Here is a 24,549-nt window from a genome sequence, read left to right on the forward strand (position 1 = left end):
GTTTGGATAGCAAGACACAATGGCTTCTAACTAAACTGCCCATTGTCTACAGTTAAAAACTGAAGTTTGGAATGATTACTTTAGCGATTATAGTGCAATTGTGCAATGCTTAGTGGTTGAACATGCTGGCTATATTTGATTATTGCAGTTATGAGGTATAAACGAGGTTTAAATCTGTGACTTAATGAATTTAGATAAATAGTTGATGATTGAAACAATAATTTCATCCTAAATAAAATAAATATAAAATAATGTTTAGGACATAATACAAATTTCATTCAAAATATAAGAATGTCTGATCTATTAAATAGGATTTGAAATCTATTTTATTCAAGTAGTTTTTGAATAATTTGTTGTCTTGTTTTTATTTATTTTATTTTATCTTATTTATTAGTCTCATATCTTCGATTATTGTGAACATTATTCAAACAAATATTAAATGAATAAATATAACATTAAAAAGGAGACTGCAAATTATTAAAAGAATAGTTTTATAGAAAATCCACGAGATTTATTCAAAATATTTATTTTATTTTAAATCTGAAGAATGTGTGATCTTTTAAGATATTTCCAGTTGCTTCCCTTCTTGCATTACCTTGATATGATTCACCAAGGATACATTTATTTTGATATTCTTTTATTTAAGAGTTTTGGACTGCAAAACCCTGCTGAAGCATTGTTCAGTTCAGCTGGAATAATTGTGAAACTTACAACTCTCTTTGAAAAATCTTTTGATTTATGAAGTCGAAGCACAGGATCCAAGGGCATTTGAAATGAAAGAACAGGTGTTGTAAAGAATAAAACAGAAAATTGAATGTTTCCTTGTTTTGGCAGACCGGATGGCATGGGCACTGTTACAGAACAGGAGAAGGAGGGGTTTGAGGAGATCAGGAGCAGACTGTTGACTTTATTGGAGAAGCAGATCACACATTTCAGGTAAGATGAGCTACCACATCCACTTCATCTTAGTAATGCGCATCAATTTATTAAGATAACTAATCTATAGTCAAACCAAAATTTATTCAGACACCTTCAACATTTCTCACATTATCACAATTCGCTATAGTTTAGAAAATGGTAATAAAATATGACAAGAACTCAGAGTTATCAAATCTGTTGATATTTCACTGGTTTTGGCCATCCTTCTGTTAGAATGTCTCACAAATGAATTAGGTTGAATAGCTGTCAGCTTTTAAATTTAAGAACACAATTAGATAATACCAATTTAGGTCAACCAATTACCAAGCAATGCTTAATTTTGTTCAGTCTGTGGTGTAAAAATGTCGCATTAGCTATTAAAGAAAAAACACTTAAGCAAAACATGGTCAGGTCAAAGTTTCTGAATAATTTTTGGTCCCAAATTTTTATAAATTTTACTGGTAGTCCACCGTATCAAGAAGTTTTGGTTATAATGTCACAGTTTACTTTATTTTGCTATCCTCACTTACATAAATTAACTATTTCCTGAACCCATTAGTAAAAAAATATAAAAAATTATATCTGGTGTCTGAATCATTTTTGGGTTGACTGTATATCAGGAAATGTTCGGATATTGTCAGCAAATGGATTTCAGATCTATTTTTAAAGGTTGCAAACATCAGGGAAAAAAATCAGAATGATAAAAACTAACTATATAATCATGTAATTACATTGTAATAACAGTGTATTAATAATGTAATATCTGGTCCCTGAAGCAAAACCAGTTGATAACCACTGTAAAGCATCTCAGCTTACAGCTTACTCGTTTACCAGACCCCCTCCTGATTGGTCCTCGTTTTCAACCGACCTCCTGCTGGCCCCCCTCAGTAGAGCGCTGGAAACACTAGTAAAGAGGGTTTGAGTCTTGCTTTTGCAGCAGAACCTAATAAAACCACTCCAACAAAAGCTACAAACAGCATCTCAGATTATGCAAATGAGACGGCAGACAGAGGCCAGGCCGGTGCGGGGCGTGCCGGGGATTAAGCGCGGGTCCCAGCCCAAGCTGATTAGACCTTGTTGAGTCACTTGGTAAGTGTGCCTCTTGCCCCACATGCACCAAAAAAACGCGTCGAGGGCCGTTCAGGGGGACTTTCACACCTGTGGTGTGAGGCCTTTATGAGAACCACTTCTCTTTCGTCTTCATTCATCCCATTTAGCATTGTCCCGTACGTACGCTGACACCTGTCCCTCCTCAACGGGCTTTGGAAAACATCTCTATTTAAAAGACGTAATTATTGTCCCATGATAGCTGAGAAACAGCGGTTTGTGACTGACTCCTTCAGCTAGTGCTGTCTTCTTTCTTCTATGCCTTTCGTTAATTACCACTCGAGTTTTACCCCTTGTCTTCTTGCCCGTAGGTACTGTTTCCCCTTCGGGCGACCGGAGGGGGCTCTTAAAGCCACACTCTCTCTTCTAGAAAGGGTGAGTGTCCTCCAATTAACTGTGCATGCTTTGCACCTTATATGCATGTCTTGTGTGTACTAGCATGTGCTTAAAGTGAAATAAATGAGAGAAAAAGTGTCATTCTTCAGGCTCTGATGAAAGACATCACCACACCTGTCCCAACTGAAGAGATGCACAAGATAGTTCAGAAGTGCCTGGAAAAAGCTGCGCTCATCAATTACTCCCAGCTGACCGACTACGCCCAGATCGAAGGTTCTCACAGAATACTTTTCAGGGCTCAACAGTAAGGGTTTTTTTTGTTTTTTTGATGGCCCTTGTCAGCAGGTAGTTTGGATTTGAGAAGAGAAATCTAGCTTAACACCTGCTAATGTTTTCAGTGTTCCCAGTACACACAAAAAATGCACTATTGTTCATATGCTTCATACCGTTCATACCGTTTTTAATATGCTTTAAGACAAACCATGTGCAAATTCATAAGTCAACACAGCTGAGTATTTTCTCTTTAAAACTGCAGTGATGTAAAGACAGTCTCAAAAATGCGGTTTGAAATCGCTGGTGAAGCAGAGGAGTCTCAAAAGAAGCCAGGTTATCCCGGTATATTTTCTTTTAATATGAAAAATCGGGCAGATTTAGCAACATAGCGGATGTATGATGTATATTAAGATGTTATGATGAACTATATGCCTTACTCCACTGACATTCTGAGTTGTTCAAAACGTTTCTAAAGATCCTGATTTCTAGAAGGCCGACTGAGATTATAAACTTGAACATGATTTGTGTAACATTAGCAACACATTATTAGCTGTTTGATAATATAGTAAAAATAGCTAAATGCTAATCATATTAATTACTGTTGTATGTCCGACAATCAGTAAGTTGAGCGAGTGGATCTCTAAGCTGGTGTGAGTGAGTGAAGGCGGGGCTAATTTGCATATTCATGGTTCCGTGTATCCTAAATGAAGCAAGGGTGTAGAGTTACATTCGAGCTATTTTAAGGCATGAAGAAGAAAAAAAGTCACAGGAAAATACAGAAATATGTAATTTTGGTGATCAAAGATGAGTTTTAAGGGATACAATTGTTGACTACAGGGGGACTTTAAATAAAGAAAAAAAAATCTGCAACCGTTATCAGAATCAGAATTGTTATCAGATTTGGCGGTGAAAAATCTAAATTGGTGCATCACAAAAAAAAAAAAATTTGAATAAAACATTATTTTAAAAATCAAATAGTCTTTTCGCTGCAAAAACAAATGCCCTTTTCAAAGAGCACTGTGTTTTTCTAGTTTTCTTGCAAATTCATTTGTGGTTAATATTAATGTAACTGTCAGCACACTAAGGTTTAAAAGAGGGACTTCAGCCCGAACATGGTTACATTTTTTTCCCATACGGCCCTCAACCTCAAATGAGTTTGACACCCCTTTACACTATAAAAAAAAATAGTTTCGACTTAATTAAGTGTACATGCTGCCTTAAAATTTAGAAGTTTAGTCAACTTGAAATGTGAAGTTGTATTAACTAACTACGTAGTTAGTACAGTCAGCTTTTTTACAGTGTAGCTGGCCAAATCCTTATTGTTGAGCCCTTTAGATCTATTGCTTTAAGTTTGTGTGAAGTGTTTGGAGTGTTAGACATTTGGTGCGACTGTTCGGACATCTGTGTCAGCAGATAGCAGCCAGGCGTCTCCAGAGAAAAGACTGGAGGACATGATCAGACTAGGAGAGCTGTGTATGGAGGTGTTACAGCAGAACGATGAGCATCACTCTGAGGTAAGACCTGTGCAATAACTCTTGATAAAGACTTTTCTAAGTCCTGACTATTTCCTGCTTCATTTATTTTCATTATGTCTCTGTTACCAATGCTTTTTCTTTCTTGTTTCTCGGATTCAACTCAATACCAGCACCTTTTTGTTCATAATGAATCCGCCATCGATCCTGTCATACATCTTCCAGTCCTTTACTACATAGGTTCAGAAAAACCCACAGTCACATAGACAGAGAATCTAACTTTGTTTATCATCGGGTCCTTTGGTTTTGCATGTTTTTCCAGAAGGTATTGCATGATCATTTCAGAGCGGACTTGTGATCATTTACCGTCTCGCTGTCCATTTACTTCGCCACGTTGCCGTAACAGCTGTTAGCGAGTGACAGCTTACCCGTCCAGTGCCAGCTCATAGTAGCGGCACAGGAAAACAACGCCCACGGCCCATCTGCACAAGGCCAGCGCCCGCTATCGCTCTAACATCAACTTTAAAAAAAAGAAAAGATCAAAGGAAACTAATCAATACTAGGTGTTAAAGCTTCGTAGAAAGTAACAGCGAGCATTTTCCTAACAAAAAATGTGGATGTAGACATCTGCTAGCAAGGTAGCGGGCTATTTTTAGGCCTCAAGCTTTCAACAGCTGTCACAGATGACAGAGACAATGATGCCAGAACCCAGGCTGTGCCTAACAAGACAAATGTCCCACATGCTGTCACTAAGGAAACATCAAGGTGTGTGTGTGCGTGATGTGCTCAGATCTACGTTAGTGAAATTATGGTCGCACTTACAGTTTGAAACTAGGAGTAAAACATTGTCTAATCAAATGTGTATTACATGGAAAGTGTATCTATGTTCACTATGCTTAAGAATGTGTATGTCTATTTGATATTTCTCTCTTTCTTTACCACTCCTATGTTTGTAATGCGTTAGGGAAGAGAGGTAAGGTTCATCTTATATTTCACTCTCGTGTTGTGTCGTATTGTGTTGTGTTATTTAGCATTTGCACCTCATTTATTTTTATTTATCATTATCATTAACAGATTGGGTGTCATTTATCACAATGTATATTTGTGTGTTAAAGCATTTGACAACGAAATCAATAAGTTGCCCTCTTTTTTTTGTACTTTCTAAATTTATCTCCACTAACCACTGACTCTTTGAACTGCCTAGGTCTAATATGTTTAGAAATATAAAATATACTGTAGATCAAAAGATTTTTGTGATCAGTAAGATTTGTTTCTTTTTTTGAGAGAGAGAAATTAATACTTTAATTCAATAAGGATGCATTAAATTGTTAACAAGTGATATTTAAGACATTTATAATGTTACAAAAGATTTCGGTTTCAAATAAATGCCTTTTTTTTTGTATCTTATTATTCATCAAAGAATCCTGAAAAATGTATCAGTTTCCACAAAATATGAAGCAGCACAACTGTTTTCAACTGATAATAAAGAAATGTTGAAATAATAACATAGTAAAAAATAAATGACATTCTAAAATAAATTAAAATAGATTTTAAATTCTTTACAATTGTATATAATATTGTGCTCAATATCGCAGTTTTTACTTTTTTTTTAATCAAATAACTTCTTTTAAAATCTTTAAGTATTTAAGAAAGTCCATAACTTGTCCAGTAGTTATTTTCATATTTATATGAAAACAGTTAAAATATATAAATATAATTAAATTATTAATATGGTTAATATACATATTGTTAAATATATTATTCATATACTACAATAAAATAATAAAAGTTTCTGCAATATTTACGTATAATATTTTTTTCCAGAATATCAATTCTGCATAAAAATGCATCAAATAACATGCAGTCTAGGCTGAGATTGTGAGGACAGCCCTTATATGGAGATGGTTTGGGCGTGTATTATGATAATTACTATCTGTGGATATTTTAACGAGGGATTTGATTTCTGAAGGATCATGTGACACTGAAGACTGGAGTAATGGTGCTGAAAATTCAGCGTTGCATCACTGGAATAAATTACATTTTAAAATATATTCAAATAGAAAACAGTTATTTTAAATTGTAATAATATTTCACAATATTATTGTTTTTTACTGTATTTTTGATCACATAAATGCAGCCTTGGTGAGCAGAAGAGACTTCTTTCAAAAACATTAACAAATTTTACCAACCCTACATTTTTGAACAGTTGTGTATTTCCAAGTTTCACAACAAGTTAGTAATATGATCGACTAGCTAACCATCCTGACCCATTCCTAGAAGCAACAGAAAAGAGTATGGTCTATGTTTTAGACTGAAATGGATGTCAGCTCTATGCTGTTCTAAACCTGCTTCTGAAAGCCCTGAAGACAAACTCCCTCAAGGCCATCGACTGTAAAACATCTAGTCAGACAAGAGTGACGTTCACCCCCTCCCCACACACACACACACACGCTCGGATATCCGTACACAATAGCACCCTTTAATAAGTCAGCATTCTCCTCTCCACCACATATTCTTCACCATGACTGATTGCACTTTTATCCCTATCGCTCAATGCCGACCGCTTTGGATAAAAAGTTCTTGGCTTCAAAGAATACAAGACAACATGAACCAGCTTTCGTTGATACTCTCGATTTAGTTGGCTGCAGACGTCCCCAAGAATGGCCGCGTGGAAGAATGCAAAGAGAGAAATGTATTGATGGACTTGGATCTTTTCAGAAGGGCCTTCAATGCACATACTGGCAGACAATAGGAGCTCGGCACTATGTAGAAAGACGGCACTGAATTTTTCCCTTTTCTCAGGGGAATTCAGTAGGATGTATGAGCTCTGGTGCGCTGCAGTCGACCATAAAAGACACGTGGATAGCTAATTGTCCTTTTTTGATCTTTAGCCTTTTTGATGGCAGTATTCTGCTACTTTCTAGTACAGTTCCCTTTTCCAAACGTAAAAACGTATTTTTATGTGCATCTATTACCTTAAAAATTTAAATCAGTGTTGATGTATTTACAAGTGATATCCTACACAAAAAAAATGTTTTCAGTGTACCAAGTGAAAATCATAAGTCTAAATTGTTCAAATATGTACTGATAAAATGTAGAAGTAAAGCTTTACAAAACCAAGCATGCAGGTTTTGTAAAGCCATTTTCCATCTCGATCTTTGTGTGGTTCTTTTCAAGGTCCCATCATTTTATTGATTGTCTTCTACTTCTACTTGCTTTAATTCCATGTTTGTATTGTGCTTTGTTGCGAGTATCCAAGAACATAATGCTTAGCCCTCAGTATTGTACCCTATTCCTCTCTACATTATGACTTTTGGCATTATTGTTTGTGATTGTATGTTTGCACAGTTATAGAAGACGTAGCATATTTTCAGCATGTTACATATGCCGGTTACATATATGGGTGATTCTTTCCTAATTAGGGGAACTTTTATGTCCATTGGGATGATTTTAAGGAAACATTTTTTTAATAACGAACATGTTTTTAAAAATAGATTAAATAAGATTCATTATTTATTCTATCTATATAATATATAAAGAATTCATATTAATTCTATGTCTCTTTAATTTAATAAATTTTAAAAGTTTACATTTTGCCAAAGTTTCCCAATTTGTATTTCTCTTTAATTTGCACTTTTAATCTGAAAAATGAGAGCTTAAAATCCCCATGAAATCAAAATGGAATCTTATTTTTTATGTAATATTTCAGTATTATGTCATTACCAGCATCACACATACATCTTGATAGTTGTTCAAGTCCATGATCAGATCTTTGTTCCAGGGTTATTATTGTTAGCTTAAAAGTAAAGCCATAAAAAAATCTTTAGTTTAAATAAAATAAATGTGAACTAAAATAAAATAATATTTAATAATGTACAAGTTGTCAGGCAACATTTCTCATTTTTGTGTAGTTTAACTTGAAGTGCTAAAATGAAATCAACTCAAACTATTAAATAAAATATATATATATATATTTTAAACTAATAAAAATGACAAAACAAGAAATTAAGTGAAAACCGAAAATATTAAAATAAATTCTAATTCTAAATAATAACAAAAATGATCAATTATCCTAAAATAATGTTTAAAATAGAAAAAAGTCAAAAGTGTCCCTAATTGACTGCATGTGTATTTTGCAGGCCTTCTCCTGGTGGCCAGAGGCGATGGGTGAGCACGCCGAGACCTTCCTGTCGCTCTACACGGTGGACATGGACTCAGCACTGGCCGTCCAGCCACAGGACTCCTGGGACAGTTTCCCCCTCTTTCAGCTGCTCAACAACTTCCTCCGAACAGACCGTGTGTAGTGTTTGTCACCTTTATTTATATAGCGCTTTATCACTGTAAAAAATCACAACTTAAAATTCAACATTAGAATAAGAAATAATGTGTTGTTTACACTTAAAAAAAGTATGTGTGCTTGCTTGACTTAAAATATTAAGTTTAGTTAACTTAAAGTTTGTTGAGATAACTTAAATATCCAACTAAGTTTAGTTAACTTAAAATTTGTTGAGATAACTTAAATATCCAACTAAACTAAAGTTGTAACTAATTGCAGCAAAAAAAAAGTACAGTTTCAAAGCAGCTTTACAGTGATAAATAGGAAAATAATGATCAATGATGCAAACAAAAGTCAATTCTGCTGTAAAGCAGCTCTAAAAAAAAAGACAATAGAGTCTTTATTCAGCTAAAGTCACTTCAGTGTAGATTTAATTCAGTTCAATAACTGTAAAGTTTATCAGTTATGAAATGAGTTCAGCTATAAGCAATAAGTTTGTCTTTCTTTCTCCTCGCTCTGCATTGTTTCTCCACTCTTCCGCTTGTCCAAAGTTCTGATAGCATGTTATCACTGCTAAGCGTTCTAATTAACACCAGTGTTGCTTTGGAGAACAATACTTGTTAGGAGAACAGTTTAACATGCTGCACTGTTATTGGTCATCACACTCATTAGATATACAGTGTGATCTGTTAGTGGCTCTGGAGGGTTATTCGACAGGTCACATATCCGAATCCTGCCAAAGTGTCCGACATATCCTGAGCATAGGTCTCTCGTAACCAACCAGAAATGATCCCAGAGAATTGTTTTGAATACTTCATTACATGAAGTTAATTGAGCGAGGAGCGAACCCTAACTGCAGCCAGTTAAAGATTTTGTTTTGTGTGACTGTGACATTTGCGACGGTAATATAGAGATTTGCTTTAGTGTCTTGTTCAAACAGCAGTTTATTTGGAATAGAAATGGTTGGTTATCTAGGGAGCATGACAATGGAAATGGCAGCCTGTAATAACACAGACAGTTGGCAGAAAGATATAGGGAACTCCCACGCTCTTTCATATACTGTATGAACTTTCTTGAAGATCCCCTCAAATTGCTTTCCTGTGCCCTGTTCTCACTACTTTAATCTCACGGAAATTAATTCTAATGAGGGAAGCCTGATGGAAACATGTTGAAAATTTTTGGAAAACTATTTTAAATTTGCCTGTTTGGTAGTTGGTAGTTTTAATGGAAGAATTCACCCAGAAATTGTTGATGTTAGAAATCTTAAAAAAATAAAAATGAAAAAAATCATAACTCTCAATGTTACTTTGAACTTTTCTCGACAGATCCTCATTTAGAGTCGTCTACTGAATTCATCACGTTATTTCAAATCCTTAGAACAACCAAATGCCCCTAAGTAGCAGATAACACTGTAGGAGGAAATCTTTAATTTCCCTGATTTTGGACCGGGATTCGTTTCAGTTGCGAATTGAGTGCTTTTAGTTTTTAGTGCGTGCACATGACAAAAAATTGTGGTGACATTGACACTAAATGCTCAAATGACTTTCATCGTTATTAAATGGTTGGGAATGAGCTCACACACCCATGAGAGTAAAAAGGCTAGTGTTAATGAGGAGGAACAGAGAGATGGGAATTACACTTAATGATGCCTGAGGAGACAGAGTCTCTCTCTCTCTCTCTCTCTCTCTCTCTCTCTCTCTCTCTCTCTCTCTCTCTCTCTCTCTCTCTCTCTCTCTCAGACCTCCATTTCCTTCTAAGTGGTTAAATTACATTGAGTGCATTTACATGTACGGGAGATTGGGGTAAGCTGTGCCATTTTTATGTCGTCTACTAGGTGACTAATTGTATTTTAGGGTGTCTGCAGTCAGCAAAAGAAAAGAAAAAAACGATTAACATAAATTATATATATTTTTTATTAATATATTTTTTTAATGGACTGCTTTCACAGACTGTGATGATTTTCTACAATTATTAACATTGTAAATCTAAGTTTTTATAACTTTTTTTTAATAACATTATACTTGTACAGTGGACTAAAAGGGTCCATTGTACAAACCTTTTTCATATTTTTATTTGCATATTCAAAAAGCAGGTAGGAGAAGGTTTAGCCTGTTAACCGTCAGTGACGCTGTAGCGGGACACTTGCCATTTTCGTTACCGCATATTTTAGTAATCATCATAAATAGAAAATGGAGATAGTTCTTTAGAACATTTTAGCGGGTGCATTTTCGTGATATCAACTTCAAATTTGGAAAAAAACTTATAAATTATTTTGTTAAATATATATTTTGTATCAAATAAATTGTATTTCAGAACATTTGCTTTACAGTACATTTTACAGTATTTAAAATGCAGTAAACTTCTGTAATGTTTTTACACTTTCATTTTTCATTGTTATGCTTTCTGCAATAATCTGCTGATTGTCTTCTTTAAAAAGAGACCAGCCTTTTGTTTGTATCCCAAAGCTTTCATGAGTTACAACCATTTAAGATCAGATCTATGCTCAAAAAAGGAAGGGGGACAGTTAACTGGTAAATGTAGAATATATATTGGGACCTTTCTAAAAAACATTGTCATGTGACAAACATAACCTCACCCACAGTTTGCTAGATTAAGAGTGTGGCACATCTTACCCCACCCTCCTCTACAATAAAACTATACAACAAAACATAACTATAAAAAAAAAAAATGTACAAACCTTATTAGTAGTTTATGTGCAAATGAGTAGCTCGACAACACAACACCACCTTGTTCACATGAGATTTTGAAACCATTAAATGCAAGTAAATTCACTCATTTGTTTTGTTACATTAGTGTTGAAAACTCTATAACACCTTTGATGACCGGCCTTTTAAAAATTGCTCTCGTTATGGTATATTATCACCAAATAATGGAACACAGCATATGTAACAAGGTGGGGGAAAAAATCCCCAAAAAGTACAAAAATGATCCTGTGTGAGCCAGTCAGGAAGTTTTAGTCCAATGTGAGAACATTAAGTAACATTTTCATGGAAAAGAAAATCTCTCAAAATGACCCGAACACAACATAAGGGTTTTGTTTTTCAAGATCCTAAAGAATGTATATGTTGTATTATTTAAATGTTTTATTTTTTAACTAAAAAAAAAAGTTGCCAATGATTTCTGGAAGTGGTGTTCTAGATATATTTCCACTGCACTACAGCTTTAAGAGGTCTAACAATATTGTGCCTTGTAATACTGGTTGCACATCAGCCGATACATTGTAAAGCCTTCATTCTTCCTTCATGTTCTCCAGCTCACCTGTACAATGGAACGTTCCACAAGCACCTCCAGGACCTGTACATCCCTCTAGTGGTGCGCTACATTGACCTGATGGAGTCGTCTATAGCTCAGTCCATTCACCGCGGCTTTGAACAGGAGACGTGGCAGTCTGTGAAGTAAGACCCCGTTTAACCTCACACTAACATGATTTTGCTATGTGTGGTGGTGTTTTTTTCATCGATTGATTCTCTTTGCTTTTTGGAGAATGCAGTGCCGTGTTTTGTTTAAACATGTCAGGTTATTAATAGCAGAGCTTTTAACTTGTTCATGTTTCAGAGAATGAAAAGATGATTGGAGAGAGGGAAAAGAATGGAGCCTCCAAGATGGTCATCCTCCTTTTCCATTAATGCTTTGTACTTTTCTGATTTACTTCAGTTTCCTGTTTATTCTCGCCATATTTAATCTGATGTGAATGAAAACGTGTCTGTAGGCGTGAAGTCAACTCTGTATGTTGGGTCTTCAGAAAACACTGGTTGTGAAAATTAGACCTTACGTAGGACCTTAACTCTCATGTTCTGGTGAGATGTTTGGAATCCCAATGTCCCCCATGATTTACATGTTAAAAAATAATAATCATCATTTAAAATAATAATTTGCCTATAATCATTTCCTCTGACCTAATCAAAATGCTCTAGGGTTTTTTTTAATTATTATTATTTATAAATGATAATTATTTATAAATCATAATAATAACTATTATTATTACTACCTATTATTATTATTTATGATAACAATTTGAAAGAAATTAAAATGAATATTATTATTATTTATGATCATTTGCTTTTAAGTTCCTCTGACCTAATAAATAAACTTGTATTTTTCCCTCAAACATTTCAAATAATAATAAATTGTCTTTAGTGAGTTAATCTGACCCAAATTTCTTATCAAAACACTATAGGGTTTATTATTATTATTAATTTTATTTATACATAATAATATATAGTAATAAAAATAATAGTTATATAATTTATTTTTTAATAATAGTTATTTAATTATTATATATATATATATATATATATAATATTTAATTATTGTTGAAGCTCTAACTCTGATTTACAACAAAGTAGTTATGAACCTTTCAGAAATGTGACTAACATGTTTACTCTTGAGGGGTCGGTTTTATTTTAAATTAAAATAAAACAAATATATATCTTGGGTCTCTTAGACTCCAAACTGAACATGACTCTTAATACAGTACGGCATTGAACAGATTGTATGTCCGTGTCTCATAACCAAATATGCCGTCTTCTCCAACTAAGGCGAATCTCTTCCCCGAGTCTGTCAATAAGCTGCTTCCTTCCCTTCTGATGCCACAGAATGATCAGTCAACCGCTGTTTATTCTGCTCTTCATCTGATGAACTGTCTTATTGTTCGCCTCCTCTCAGTGCTTTCTGCTCTTTCACTCTCTGATCTCTGGCAGGACCATCACCAACAATCTGCCAAGCGTTCCACTTCCCAGGGTTCCCAACCTGCCTCTTAACCTCCCTCAGATGCCCAGCTTCTCAGCCCCTTCCTGGATGGGGCCGCTGTGTGACAGCACGTGTGTATGGGCCAGCTGGGCGCCATCGCTGCTTACTGTTCTTGACATATGCTTATTATAGCTGCAAAGAGGTCACATGACTAGTTAGAACCAGTCTACATCCCTTAAAAATACTGAGTGGCATATACATTTTAAATGCAGCCTAGAGGATGCTTCCAACTGTTGGCTTTAGTTATTGCTAAAATGTTATAACAAAAATGAATACACTCACTTTAGCATAATGAATTAGTATTTTTAAGTAACCATAAAGTGCATCCTTAATTGCATGGACTATGTGAGTGTTATGTTAGTTTTTGTAGATTTTTTTTAATGTTTTGTGTCTGTCAGCTTGGGTTGGGAATCAAGAAGTTGTTTTATTCAGAACAGATTCCATAATTTGCCACAAAAAAAAAAATCTGCTTGTCACGAATGTCTGCGTTCTTCGGCACTGTTGTCCAGGAACCGCTGAATCTACAGCACCAAAACAAACGAAAGCGTTTCAACCGAGTTTCGAGCTATTTCGCACAACAATTAAAAAAATAATTTGTGATTGTTCTTTTTAATTAATTGGCAAAAAGCTTGTTTAGTCTAAACGAATCAGTCTGCTGAATCACTTGAATCTCGACTTTTTGAATCACTTGCAGCTGAGACTGAACCACTTTTTTATTGTTTTAAGTCCTTTAAAATGTTACTTTAATTGAAAAATAACTAATTTATGTAAAATTTCTTATGGGTCAGTTTACTTTTAATTAAACTGCTATAAACTCATGTTTGGTTAAACAGTTATTTGTTTGATCCATCTACTGACATGCTTGAATCTCAACTTATTAAATCACTTTCAGTTGTTGACTGATAGTCACATGACAGAATTACTACTTTTTCTGCTTAATTACTACTTTTTTATTGTATTAAGTCCTTAAAAATGGTAATTCAATGGAAAAAGAACTAATTTGTTATGAAAAATAGTACTGATTTTGTTTAGTTATATAGTTAAGGCCAATTATATTAGGTTGGGCTTCTTCTAAAGTGCAAAAGAATCATTAATGGAATTGTTAAGGAACCAGAATCATTGAATCAAATGATTAAATTGCTTCCGATTCCCATCCCTGTCTCCATCAGAGTGTGATGATCCTGTTGGCGATGTGCTTGAAAACATTGGTGTGATGGTGTTCATTTTAGTGCTTTTTGTGCCAAAGTTGCTTGATAGCTGTTATATACTGTCATTTTTAGGCGGTGGTGTGTGGCTTTTTTGGTGTGATTCATCGGTTAAATTTAACACAGTTATGCATTTGATTTACAGCGGACAAGGAGTTAATTTGCCAGATATTTTGTGAGTACCAGAGATATCACATGCTTGTGTTTGGTGTGTGTTGTGCCTATATCCTGTTTTTAGTCTGAAAGACAACAAATTCACAGAAACCTGTTTAAAAGCTAATTCACATGGACGCCCGAGACTCCATAAACATTCATTTTTCTTCCTATAATGAAGAGCCCAGGTATCGCCGGTTCAATCTGCGGAGCGCGAGCGCGTTTAATCCCGCTGTGAGCATCTGATGATAAACAGCAGCACTATTTTCTCTCTGCCGTCGGGGGTTATCTGGGTAACACTATAGCATAGTGACCTCATACACCAAAATCCAGGTTTATCCCTGAACAATTGGCTTCACTCAAAACAAGATGTAAACAGCGTCGCTCTACAAAAGAACTTCTGACAGCTACGAGAGCCTAAATAACGTCGGAAAGTTAAATCGCATCCGTCTCAATTAGCCTGAAGAGTGTGAACTGCAAAAGCACACCAGCTTTCAGGCCTGAAACAGTGTCTGTAGTGGGTGTAGTCCTGTGGGTGTCTGTCAGAGGGGACTCTGTGGTTAGCTGGTTGTTAGATTCGGCGAGAACTTTGTGTTCTCCCTCAGGGAGTCTCTTCAACAGACGAGAAACTGGTCCATTTGTTCACCCTGTGCTGGAGGCGGAGGCGCGCACCCCCGAGGGGGCCCTTACGGACCGTACCGCCGCTAATTAACCGAGTGGGAGCTTGCGCTCGCCCCTTTTAATTGCACAGCGGACTTTGCCAAACGGTTTATTTTCCCGGACCGCCACTTGTGAAGGTAACAGTCTTTTAACAGCAAGTGGACCGAGTGGCCTTTTTTCGTCTCGTCAAATCACGCACTCGAGCTGAGACTGCGAGTTGTTGTGTCGACTGCGGTTGACACGGTGATGTCGCTCCATCTGTCTCGCTTGGCGGAGATCTCTTGAGCCCCTTCGAACCCAGCGGAGTCGGCACACAAGCAACATCAGTGGAAACTGCTCTCGACGTCGACTCCCTGCAGCTTGTAGACTTACAGTCCCGTCTGCTGCACTTCAGTCCGCTGGGTGCAGGACAACTTGACTTTTACTGAGTCGTTCTCGCACGATTAGTCGTTTGACTGCTTTTTTGCAATTTGGGGACGACTTGACTATTCATTGACAATGGAAGGTGTTTTCACATTTGAGTTCTCAGTCTCTGAACCCTTTCATTCATTTACATTAGTTAATTTACCAGACATTTGCAAATGAGAAATAGGATTCATCGTAGGGGTTACATTAACGTGAGACGTGCTATAATGAGACCGTTGAGGCCCAAACGTGAAGTGAGTTAAAAAGAACTGACATTCTTTATTTGCATTCATACTGTCTTTGGCTATTAAAATGGACTGAGGTGCCATTTTGGTCTATTTTAATTGTGACTACCCATATTACATATTTGATATAATATTAATTATAATATAATTAATAGTATAATTATTTTTTATTATTATTATAACAATATTTTATAATTAATATATTAATAACTATAAAAGTATTAATTTAATATAATATACAATACATTATATGCATTTATATTAACTAATATGTAAAATATTCTTTATATTATTATTATTATTATATAAGAATATTTTATTTTTAAGATGATAAAATGAAATGCATGTTAATATATTATAATATATAATGTTCTTGTAATAATCTTATTATCTATGAATAATATTTGCTGTTGATATATTAATTATAATATTAACATTAACTATTATTTAAAATGTTATTATAATAAGAATTAAAATATTTTAATTAATTTTTAATTAATCACTTTTAAAATTTATATATTTTTATATAACTTCCAAATAAAGAACATTCAAATAAATCTAAATTCTCAGACCCCTGAAAAAAAGCAAATGTGAAAACACCTTAAGATTCATGTTCCAGACCAGCTATATACTCTTTCTGTATGCCATCATGTCATCTTTTTTGTAACACTTTGTTAAATAATGCAGTAAATCGTTAGTTTATGGGCATTCAAAGTACTGATCTGTTTTACACGAATCTGTTAACAAACTCATTTTATTATTATAAAGTGTGTTTTGTGTACTTTGACCTTGGCATTCACGCTTTCTCCTTTTTAGATTTGTAATGTATTTGCAGTGAAAAAAATGATGTAAAGTCGAAATGTAGACTTTAAGATCGCGTCACGGTTTCTGTCTTCCTCAGTAACGGCTCGGCCACATCAGAAGATCTATTCTGGAAGCTGGATGCTCTTCAGATGTTCGTGATGGACCTGCACTGGCCAGAGCTGGAGTTCGCCAAACATCTGGAGCAGAGGCTCAAACTGATGGCTAGTGATATGATGGAAGCCTGTGTCAAAAGGTCAGCTATTAAAGAACGAATAAATGGCTGTCCTTTTACAGCCAGGAGCTTCATGTAATTGATTTCTCTGCCATCTCTGATATCTAGGACCAAAGCTGCCTTTGACTCGAAAATGCAGAAGTCTAGCAAATCCACCGATTTCCGCGTTCCCTTGTCTGTGTGCACAATGTTCAATGTTCTCATGGATGCCAAGAAGCAGTGCTCCAAGCTCTGTGTTCTCGACCAAGGTCAAGAGGTACGTCACAAACTTGAGCGGACACATCTATGTTTATCTTAGTACTGTAGATCTTTTATGAACACCATAAGTCTCGCAAAAAGCATCTGGTCTTTGTTAAACTGACAGCAAGCAGGTACAAACAAGATTTAGAACATTAAATTACGTTACACTAATCAGCCGTTTGAATAGCTTTCAAGATCCATCAGTTTCTCTTTTTATACCTCAAACTTGATTTTTGAGTTGAACTAGCACAGGTGTTATTGGTTGGTTTGAAGTGTTTTGTCCTTCCTTTCTGTGGGCGATATTATCCTCCTCTTCTTCTGCCTAGAGATAAGGCTCGACCACAAGGTCCTAATGCTCTGGAGGCCTTGAACAAAATCACATCCAAACTTCCACAGACCCTTCGGCACGAGGACTGCCATTTTGATTTCAAACAAGCCAATTCATTATACTGGCTTCTCATTTGCATGGCAATTACAATGATACTTTGGCTAGCTATTTAATTGCCTTTTCTCTTTGTGAACATTTTACATAGTTTCTTCAAATAAAAATACTTTATCCCAACTTAATGTGCAGAAACTACTATAAGTAAGCTATTCAGATACTACCTTAAGTGAATTGACTCCAGTAAACATGTACCTCTATCAAAACATTGTACTGTCACCTTCTGACTGGAGAGTGAAAGATGTTCAGATTGTCTTTGAAAGCTCTCAATTGGATAATTATGATCCAGAGTAGAGTTTGGATTCACTTAGGATGTGCTCACACTAGAGACGAATCCGAATTGGATTTTAAATCCAAATTGAATGTTACAGTTCACTTTAAAGGGTTAGTTCACCCAAAAATGAAAATTCTGTCAGTAATTACTCACCCTCGTGTTGTTCCAACCCCGCAAGACTTTTGTTCATCTTCGGAACACAAATTAAGATATTTTTGATGAAATCTGAGAGCTGGATCACTCCTTCATAGGCTGCTAAGTAATCGATATCTGCCATCCCAGAAAAGTTAGTAAAGACATGGTTAAAATAGTCCAAGTGACTACAGTGGCTCAACATTAAGTTTATCAAAATAACGACTTTATTCAACTATTCATTTTCTTCAGTGTGGGCCTCTGAGTGAGTTCACGTATAACAGCGCAGCGCTTCTGGGTTGGACGTCACCACGTAGGCTCACTATTGGCCGACGCTGGTCATGTGTGTGATGCTGGCCAATAGTAAAGTGGCAGTTTGCTATTTTTTTTTTTCTCGTTAATAAATGACTGTAAATCTCATTTCATATTCTTCCTTCTGAAATAAGCGAGTTTGTTAGATTTTGTGTTGTGTTTGTTTATAACGTAGTTGAATTTCACCTAATTAATGATCAAAATCAGTTTTATTTATCTGATAACCAGCTCTGAGATTAGTTTTCATTCAAGGATGTTTTATCTTTTTGCTCATTGTCTTTTTTTGACTCATCCCCGCATGTCCTGCACGTTATTGCATGAACCCAAGGTTGACCAACAATGGGTAAGTATACACTCTACACTTCTTTTGTGCTTGTGAGTAGAGAAAAAATAAACATTCTGTAATCATTTACTCACCTTCATGACATTCCAAGCCAGTATGACTTTCTTTCTTTTCTGGAACACAAAAGAAGATATTTTTGAAGAACGTTGGGAACCAAATAACATTGACTTCAATTTTATTGACGCAAAAAACACAGAGACATTTCAAAATATCACAAATTAGTGGAATCACTAACACTCCAGTGTTGTTTTCATTTAACCAAATCAGTTGCTCCTTCAAATAATTTAGATTTTTATTATTTTATTTTTTTAAACAGCACCCTCAAATTGTATCACTGCTGTAATTGTTTGTCTTCTTTATATTAATGCACATTTAGATGTATGAAATCTTCTGAAATAGAAGTCAACTATTTGTTTGTGTAGTCGAGATTCTGCTCTCTCTCTTCTGAACTGTCGTCGTAGTCGATACTACTCTTTTCCAGTCCTAACAAAATAAATAAATAAATAAATAAAACAGGTGCTAACTTTACGAAAAAAATATGTATTTTCTCCTCCATTGACACCTAAAGTATGCGGCCTTGTGCGGCGAGATAGTCGAGAAACTGCCACTTTTATTTCCACTTACTACTTAGAATTGGGTTAAAAGGTATTTCTCAATGCTCAACTGATTTCCTTCACACGGAATTGAGTTTAATGGCCAACAGTGCATGTCGGTGTGTTTGTGAAAGACTTTATTTCAAAACAAAGAAAAGATGATTTTACCCGAGTTTGTCTGACGCTTTATTTCAAAACACAAGGTTATGCTTTATAAGCCGCCATCTCGCTGACTCTGAAGTGGATGGCTACCAGATAAATGTTTTCAAAAGAAATTATTGTTCTTTTGGTTTTTCACACACACGGCGAAGACCTCCCTATTTAATCGGCGATAATGCAAAAAAAAAAAGCTTCGCCGCTTAGCCGTATAAAAAGCAAACATGGAAGTGTTAATTGAGGTAAAAAGTCCTCAAGATTCTCCTATAATGCCATTTATGAAAAAGCTGCCATTTTGCGTGCAGGAAAAAAAAAAGGGGGTGAAAAGAAAATTAGAGCTGCTGACAGTGACCTCTTAGCACCTTCAATTTGTCACCGATCTGCACGCATTGTTGATTGAAATTTTTAATTTGGGTGTCCTTTAGATTCGGCGTGAATGGCCATTGTTGGCGGAGATGAACTCCTGCTTGCCTTGCATGCAGCAAAGGCATCTATTCAGCACCCAAATGGATGCGCTCTCTCTCTCTTTCTCTCTCACACCCCCTGAGCCCTCGCTTTCTCCTTCCTCCTCTCTTTTTTTTTTTCCACAAAATAGGTGAATAAGACTTATCAGACATGAAATGGCGGATTAATTGAATGTAGTGTGAGCCTTTGGTCGCCGCAGCTGGACGGGTTCTTTAGAAAAACACAAGGCTGCTCTAATTGTGGCCCACACAAAAAGTATCCTTCAAATTCCTTTGCCCTAAACGAGAGCAGGAATGCCATTCATTGGCATAATGGGCCTAATAGCTGCTTAACTCAGCCCTATTGCACGGGGAGGATTTTTCCTCTCTCCCGAAATATGTTGTTCTTTTAGGATGCCTTGCGATCTGTTCGGCATCGTATCTGTTGATGTTTCTCCTCCTTCTGTCCCACAGCAGCAGTACCACTCAAAAATCGATGTCCTGATCGATGAGGCCTTTAAGGAAATGATCTCCTCCTTGGTCTCAAAGGTACTCCCACCAGGCATCGTCTCAGCCTCTTTCGAGACGCCACATTTCATAACACTGCGATTTGGATTTTGCCCATTCTTTTCACTCTGACTCGACACGTAGCTTTCCAATGAATGTGTGTTTCAGGAAACGTTATATGGTGTTTTCTGCTACGTTGTACCTTTTCAGTGAATGTTACTTTGTCCTAAATTGTTAATTGTTTCTCGTGCTAAAGGTGTTTGTGCCTGTCACGCAAACATTAACTTGCTTTCACAGTTTGCAGCTGTTTTGGATGGGGTGTTGTCCAAAATCTCACGATATGACGAGGGAACATTCTTCTCCTCAATCCTGTCTTTCACGGTGAGTGTTGTCTCTCACGTTTATCACACGCCCTTTCCGGGATCTTATTTCGCACTGAACACCAAATAAGCCAAAGATATCAAGCAGGTACTTTTTTTTTTTTTTAAGGTAAAAGCAGCAGCCAAATATGTAGACGTCCCAGTAAGTGTATAAATGGTAACTGTGCGCATGATGCCGGCATGCCCTGTGTGGATATTTTTGTGCATGCTGCTCTGCATTTGTGTATGTGTGTTTTATTATTTACTTAGGGAAACAGATTCTCTATTCAGCTTTGCCAAGCATTTCCTTCTTGCTTTGTTTTTAATATTTAAAAAAGGCTTAATGCATATTATTTCATCATTACTTAACACAATTACATATTTTTTTTATCATTTGCGACTCATGGCCAACTGAAAGCGGGATTGGAGCGTCTTTCAGAGCTGGCTGAGCAAGACTAATTAGCAACCCCATTGGCTTAAAATCAGTCTCACGATCTGCCACAGTGTTGACAATGGGCCGTCACAAGCAGAGAAAGATGCTAATGAATCACCAGGAACCAAGACTGTTCAGAGCGCAGACCGTGAGCAAGCAGAAAGAAGCTAACACGGGTTGAGGGAAAGACTGAGTAATCGCATGACCTCCTGAACCGGGACGAGAGTATTACTGAAGGGCTGTCTGAATAAAAACATGAACAACTTCTCATTACAGTTAGTTTCCTGTGACGGCAAAGCTGAAATTTCAGCATTGTTACTCCAGTCTTCAGTGAGACTTCACATGATCCTTCAGAAATCATTCTAGTGTGCAGTGGCCCTAAAAAGTATGTACTGTATAAATGTAATTTAATTTGATGATAAAAGTACCTTTTTTGCCTCTTTTAGGAAGATCTATACTTAGAATTTCCAGACATTTTCCCCCCGCTTTTTCTGTTCTGATTTTAGAGGGAAAATCTGTGGAATGAAATTTAAATATTGTTCAGTAGTGCTGACAGCACTACACTTTTATTGGCAGATGAAAGCATTATCAAATTAGCCCAAATATTTCAAATGCAAAAACACAAGGGCTGGGAATGTTTGGATTTCCACAGAATTGGAACAACCGTCATTAACAGATTTTCTGCTGAATTCTGTGAATGCGGATTCCATGTGGGCCTACGTTTAATCAAAAAGTCAGATCCCCTCAAGTTCACACATGTGTCCTAGAAGAGGAACCACAGGTGTTGTTCAGCACATCAACATGATCCTCTAAATGTGACCAAAAAGTTCCCAATTTTTTTTTACTACATTTGATATTTAATCTATTGCAATAACATTTTATTGCAATAACGTTTTGTCTTGATTTTGAAGTTTACCTGTTGTTTTATCATCAAAAAAACTTTTAAAACTCAAATATTTTAGTTTAAATTATGCTTGTGCATAGTGTGTGTGTGTGTGTGTGTGTGTATATATATATATATATATATATATATATATAGTCTAAACACTTTTTGTAAAAAAAAAAAAAGTGATAACACTTAAAGATTTTATGTATACTGTATCATAAAGTTTTAATGCATTATGCAGTATAAATGCATCATATCTTTTCATAAATAATTGTAACCAAAGCTAAAATGCATTATAATATTTGCAGATACCTTGTTGCATCTAAAATTGGTTGTTTGTCTTGTATTTTAATGCATTATACCTTCTATAGGCTAAACATAATTATCATGATGTGTTAGAACTGTGGTTCTATAATTATTCATGAGACCATACAATGCATTATAATCAGAGGTGGGCACAAATACATCAAAAACTATTTTGTTACAAGCTACAAATACTGGCTCATGAAATCATGCATCTAACCTGGACATTGCCATTGCCAACATCAGACCGAAAATATGGCAAAATCGTTTACTATGGTGATAAGCATATGGTGATTTTTCTTAAGTATTTAAGTATTTGAAATATTCTAAATACACTCCCTCAAAATATTTTGTTACAAACTACATTTTATTTTTTCCACACCTGCAAAATACAAATTACAAAATACACTAAAGTAATTAAATACGTATTTAAAATACATTTAATTGAAATACTGCCCATGTCTGATTATAATGTGCATTAAAAGGCATAATTAATGCATTAGAAATACTTTTACAGTACATTATATATAAAGGCTTCGAGTAAAGTTTTCCCAACAGTTTTCCCTATTGTTTTTTATTTGAAACTTGAATTTTTTTGCAATTATGCTAACTTTCTTTCAGATAAATGATATTTGATGTACTTGATGACATTCATAAATTTTTAGCCGCGACTTGAGTGTCCAAATAACAATTTGGGGCCAATGTGCAAAGCAAACTGATGAGATTAAGAACAGAAAGTCGTTCAAACCCTACACATCGCTCCATCTGAGCTCCCCGAGGTGTGCAGCGGGCACCCCATCTCCCCCTCAAATTATAACGTGACCTCCACCTTGCGCTTTTGTGCAGAAGGAACGCTGCTCCGTGTAAAGCCCTTTTCACAGCTCCCGCTGAAGCCGGAGAGGGAGGGAAGAACCTGGCTGTGGTCTGGCCTTTGGCACTGAACATTTCTGGGCTCTTGTCACGAAAGGTTAAGCTCCTCTGCTCCTTTGTGAAGGCTGCCATTCAAGCGCCGGGGCTTTCTGGCGAGACGCCCTCCCGATAGCGCTCTGTTAACACACTCGTTCGCACATTCACACCCACGCTAACACTCACGGCTCGAATCTGCGTTCGCATTAGCGTTACCACAACAGAGTATTTACTCAAAACTTGCACAAACGCACTTCACACGCTCTCTATCGCGCACACACACTCACTCACACACACCTGCACCTGGACAGTGAATGAAGCAGTGGCAGGAAGCCAGGCTAGCAGTTGTATGTAATTACTGCGCATTTCGTCTCCCCTTCCCTTTCTCTTCTGTTTCCCCATCCACGCCATTTATCCGCTCAGCTTAACCAGTCATTAACCTGGCCTTAATCGCACCATCCCACACCTCTCCATTTATTCTTTCACACATGACCCACACCCAGTCGTCGTGGCATTGTCTGGCCTGACGGATCGTCCCTCGGTCCTCCGGTTGGATTTCGTGTGAGAAGATCGTGTTTGTGTACTTATCGTCCCATCACGGGCTTTGTCGTCCTGTCAGACTGATGGAAGGAAGAGCATTGGGTTAAAAATACCCCGTTTTTGCTTCCACCCAAGTGCCTTTTGTGGAGCCACAGGTGACTACCATGATACGTCAGCGATTATACGCTTGGTTCTCCACAGGAAGTGGCAGTTTTCTTCCCTCCACTATAATATAAATGTCTGTGAAGACCTCTGAAGTCCTCTTACTCAACATGACATGAAGCCCTCTTGAGATCCCAGTCGTTTTTTGATCAACTGTTGTTTGTCCAATTCATATCTCTGATGCGGTCAGGAGGTTATACTGTCCAGTGTGTGTTGCTCTCCAGTGTTGGGGAGAACCTAACTAGAGTTTGTGACGCTACTACATAAATGTCAATAGTGTGACAGTTTACTTCTTTCAAAATAAGGCAGCTTTTCCGTGAACAAGCTTGCTTTCACAAGTTGCACGTGCAACTCTACAAGATTTTTTCAGGATTCTTTGAAAAAACTATTTTTCAAATAGGTACTAACTGTTTCATCATTGGACCTTCATTCTGTCATATGACCAACACACGAACTCACAGGAAGCGAGGCTTGACCAGAACAGGAGGTTGATGCTCAGGTGTCTCTTTGCGCTCTAATAAAAAGGGGGTTTCCAGCGTTCAAGCCCTCGAGCTACATCAGCCCTTGAGTCATGGGAGGGAAATGTGTCACAGCAATTATAGCACTATTAGGACATTTTTGTCCTGTTTTAACAGCCTCAGTGTGAATAGAAAAACATTTCC

At 36.4% G+C, this 24,549-nt stretch overlaps 1 protein-coding gene across 13 annotated transcripts in view; it reads left to right on the forward strand.

Annotated features, from left to right (window-relative positions):
* Positions 1-24,549, forward strand: part of cadps2 (Ca++-dependent secretion activator 2) — a 137,440-nt gene that overhangs the window by 108,060 nt on the left and 4,831 nt on the right. For 2 of the 13 annotated variants that reach the window (XM_084094532.1, XM_084094539.1), the window contains exons 14-27: positions 835-936; positions 2,337-2,400; positions 2,511-2,634; positions 4,048-4,148; positions 8,246-8,402; positions 11,657-11,798; positions 13,104-13,223; positions 14,503-14,532; positions 16,722-16,877; positions 16,965-17,112; positions 18,585-18,599; positions 20,266-20,340; positions 20,596-20,679; positions 20,788-20,820. In XM_084094532.1, the coding sequence (XP_083950658.1) occupies positions 835-936; positions 2,337-2,400; positions 2,511-2,634; positions 4,048-4,148; positions 8,246-8,402; positions 11,657-11,798; positions 13,104-13,223; positions 14,503-14,532; positions 16,722-16,877; positions 16,965-17,112; positions 18,585-18,599; positions 20,266-20,340; positions 20,596-20,679; positions 20,788-20,820 (1,351 nt within the window). Of the gene's footprint in view, positions 1-834; positions 937-2,336; positions 2,401-2,510; positions 2,635-4,047; positions 4,149-8,245; positions 8,403-11,656; positions 11,799-13,103; positions 13,224-14,502; positions 14,533-16,721; positions 16,878-16,964; positions 17,130-18,584; positions 18,600-20,265; positions 20,341-20,595; positions 20,680-20,787; positions 20,821-24,549 lie in introns of all 13 variants that reach the window. The other 11 variants (XM_084094538.1, XM_084094541.1, XM_084094536.1 and 8 more) reach the window with 7 other exon arrangements.

Source organism: Abramis brama, assembly GCF_963993115.1.
Source record: "Abramis brama genome assembly, chromosome: 20".
In the NCBI taxonomy this organism is placed as follows: Eukaryota; Metazoa; Chordata; class Actinopteri; order Cypriniformes; family Leuciscidae; genus Abramis; species Abramis brama.